Raw genomic sequence first — 3,363 nt, 5'->3', positions numbered from 1 at the left:
AAAAAAAAAAAAAAAAAACAAACAAAAAAACAAAAACAAACAAACAAAAAAACCCTGAACATCTACAGCACTCCTACTATGTGCCAAGCATGAGGCTGTAATGCCAAACGGACTTTCAAAACAAGGCAAGGCAAAGCAGCCCCCCTGCCCGGCCTGCCCCTCCCGGCCTTCGAGCCCACAGGCGGTACCCTTTGGTTACATTCTAGTGATGGAATTCAGGGCTGAGGACTGACGCCTGGCTGTGCCGAGCCTCTGCATGGAGGGAGCCTCAGCAGGGTTCCCTCGGGACCCACCCACTCAGCAGGTATTCACTGAACAGAGCAGCTCCCAGACTTCCTAGGGGCACAAACCCACAGAGGTTTCCAGCTACACAGGTGGGGCTCCATGGGGCGGGGGAAGGGGGGAAGAACCCCGGTGTGATGGTGGACCTGCAATCTGCAGGTCCCTACAAGTTAGGGGTGTTGACCCCTCCCAAGACTGGCTGAAGCACTGTCAGTTTAGCAGGGAGGGGCGAACTGAAGTAAATCTTGACAAAAGGGAGATTTCAAGATAACACATGGTGGGGATGGAGCGGGAAGTCTCTGGGCTTACACAGGAAGTGTAGACACCCCCCCACACACACAGATCCCGACCCCCAGACGCCTTCATAGTGTCCCTGGCAAGTGTGAAATCGGCACCAGGCCGGCTGGGACAAAGGCCACTGAGGGGGGCACTGTACATGTGATACCCCCTGGATTAAAGGGGCCTGCCATGCACTGAGCCGGCAGCTGCGGCCAGAACAGGTGCTGGGCACCGCTGCTCCATGCACCTGCTCCGACCCTGCAGGCCCCCACCCCCTGGGCCACCATTAAGACACACAATGGAACTCCTAGAGAACAGGGTGGTGCATTTCAAGGAGGGTTTTGTACCAGCCATGCCTTAACATCAAAACAAAGTCCCTCAGGGGATAGGAGGCAGCCTGGGACCCCTGAGGGCTTCAGCTCTTCCCCGGAGTAGAGCCCCATAGCTTAGCAACCCTGCAAGAGAAAGGCCAGGCGCTTACACTTTTATAGGTTAAATCTGAGGCAATCCGTGCCTGGAGGAGAAGGGGCAGTCTCATTTATGTAATAAAGGTGTCGGTGAGAACTGCAAATCCCAATCTCAGGCCCCTCAGGCCTCACTGCCCCAATGCTGGCCACAGCAGGAGATGCGCAGCTCCAACTGGCCAGCTCACGCCCCAAAGTCTGACACGCTTTCCAAAGATTACCCCACCAGGAACCTCCACCAAGACTAGCTGAAGCCTGTCCCTGGCTTAGAAGCTTTCCACGTGTTCCAAGGCAAAGTCATTTCTTCCATTTCTTTAAAAAAAAAAAAAAAAAAAAAAAAAAGGATGTATTTATTCTATTCTTGTCCTATGTGCTTTGGGGTTTTTGCTTGCATGCGTGTCTGTGTGAGGGTGTCACAGCCCCTGGAACTTGACTTACAGGCAGCTGTGAGCGGCTATGCGGTTGCTGGGAATTGAACTCAGGACCTCTGAAAGAGTAGCCAGTGCTCTTAACCACTGAGCCATCTCTCCAGCCACTTAGTGGCACCTGCACCCAGCACTTCACCCTGTACAAAAATCCCACAAAGTGTCCTTAGGTACACTTTAGAAATGGGGAAACTGGGGAAGTTCTCAACCCAGGATTCAAGGCCAGGTGGAGAATATCCTGTCTGGCTTCTACAGTGTGGGTCGAGTTGAGCAGGATCGGGAGTATCCCTTCTCCCCCAGCCCGAACAGCAAGGAGCAGGACACCGAGCAACCAACATCTACTTTGTCCACTGCTTGGCAGCGTCGGGAGTTGTTAAGTGTCGAGTCCCCCAGGGTCTGAAGCCAAACAGAAGAGACTCAGCGCTCAGCTATGTACACTCACCAGTGTGGGTGCGGACGTGGCCCTGGAGCAGCCAGGGCCTGGAGAAGGCCTTTCCGCAGGTACTGCAGACACAAGGCAGCGTGTGGCTTCGGATGTGCATCTTCAGGGCGCCCAGGCTGAGGTACTCCTTATTACAAAATTTGCAGTTGAAGGCCTTCCGGGACTGGGGGTCCTTGGCCACCGAGAGCCTGGCCAGCTGCTTGGGAAGTTGGCCCAAGCCCGGGAAGGCGATGAAGGCCTCGGCCTCCAGGGACGAGGCCGAGGTGGAAGAGAAGGACGACGGCGCCGGCGAGGGCGGGCTGGGAGGCTGCGAGCTCTTGCCACTGTCCTCATCCGACAGCGAGGTCAACTCTGCGGCCCTGGGGCTCTCCCGCAGCGGGAGGGCGGCCCAGGCAACCGGCTGCACTCGGGGCACCAGGAGAGAGTCCCAGATGAGGGTGGGCAGCGAAGCGGCGGGGTTGAGGACCTCGGGCGGAGGGATGGCAGCCAGCAGGTGGGCCTGGTCGTAGGGCTGCTGGAAGGTGAACTCTGCGGGGAGAGAAAGAAGAGACAGCAGGGAGTCAGCTGAGCCGATCCTCGGGGCGCCGGTGTGTGTGGGGGCTCCCCGGGCTCCCTCCCCTCCCCCACCCGGACTCCGCAGGGCCGCCCGCCTTCGAGTCTACACTCGGGGAGCCTACCCTCCCCGTCCCGGGCCACGGACGCCCTCGGCGGACCCCCAACTGCCAAGCCCCGGAGCTCCAGATCCACCTGTCGCGCCCGCAAAGCCCGATTGTCCCCGCCGCGCCCTCAAGATTTCCCTCCCACGACCCCCGACCCCGGCCCGAGCCGTTCGTATCCCGCACCCCGCCACGCACCCACACACGCGTCCTGCAGCTCGCTATAGTTGGGCTTCCGGCGGGGGTCGGACGGCTTCCTGACCAAGAAGGAGCGCGGCATGGTGGCCGGAGCGACCTAGGTAGTCCGGGGGGGTGGGGTCACCGGGTCGCGCAAGGTCGGTAGGCAGCTCCGCTCGCGAGGCCCGGCCGCGGCACGACTGTACGGTCCCCTCGGAGCCGCAAATTCCTTTAAGTACCAGCGCCGGGGGCGTGGCCGCGGCGCTGGCCACGCCCCTTTGTCAAGGCCGAGCCAATGGCTGGCGGCGGCGCGGCCGGAGCTCGCGGCCGGAGCAGGTGCGCCTGGGATGCACGGCTCCCGCCGCGTGGCGCTGAGATTCGGCCTGGGCTCCTCCCGGGCCGGACCGCGCGGCGTCCGAGCGCCTCGGGCGACCCCTGGTGGCCGCGCCCGCCCCCCCCCGCCGAGCGCAGGGCCCCGCTACGTCCCCGAGCTGCCGCCCTCTGGGCGCCGGGGAGCCAGAAAGTGCGGTGATGAGCACGCGCTAGCGAGTCCTGCAGCTGTCTATAGTGCCCCGAACAGAACGGTGCCCTTCCCTGGGATGGCTTCCCGGCCTTGGGGCGGGGGGGAGGGAACGGGA

At 61.2% G+C, this 3,363-nt stretch overlaps 1 protein-coding gene across 1 annotated transcript in view; it reads right to left on the bottom strand.

Annotated features, from left to right (window-relative positions):
- Positions 1–2,949, bottom strand: part of Snai1 (snail family transcriptional repressor 1) — a 4,820-nt gene extending 1,871 nt beyond the window's left edge. The window contains exons 1-2 of the mRNA XM_031372829.1: positions 2,747–2,949; positions 1,893–2,420 (exon numbers count right to left, since the gene is read on the bottom strand). Of these exons, the coding sequence (XP_031228689.1) occupies positions 1,893–2,420; positions 2,747–2,828 (610 nt within the window). The 5' untranslated portion in view covers positions 2,829–2,949. The remainder of the gene's footprint in view (positions 1–1,892; positions 2,421–2,746) is intronic.
- Positions 2,950–3,363: the final 414 nt, after the last annotated feature.

The sequence above is a fragment of the Mastomys coucha genome, unplaced genomic scaffold (assembly GCF_008632895.1).
Source record: "Mastomys coucha isolate ucsf_1 unplaced genomic scaffold, UCSF_Mcou_1 pScaffold15, whole genome shotgun sequence".
NCBI lineage: Eukaryota > Metazoa > Chordata > Mammalia > Rodentia > Muridae > Mastomys > Mastomys coucha.
The sequence above is the reverse complement of the archived record's forward strand: the minus strand, read 5'-3'. Positions and strand labels throughout refer to the sequence as shown.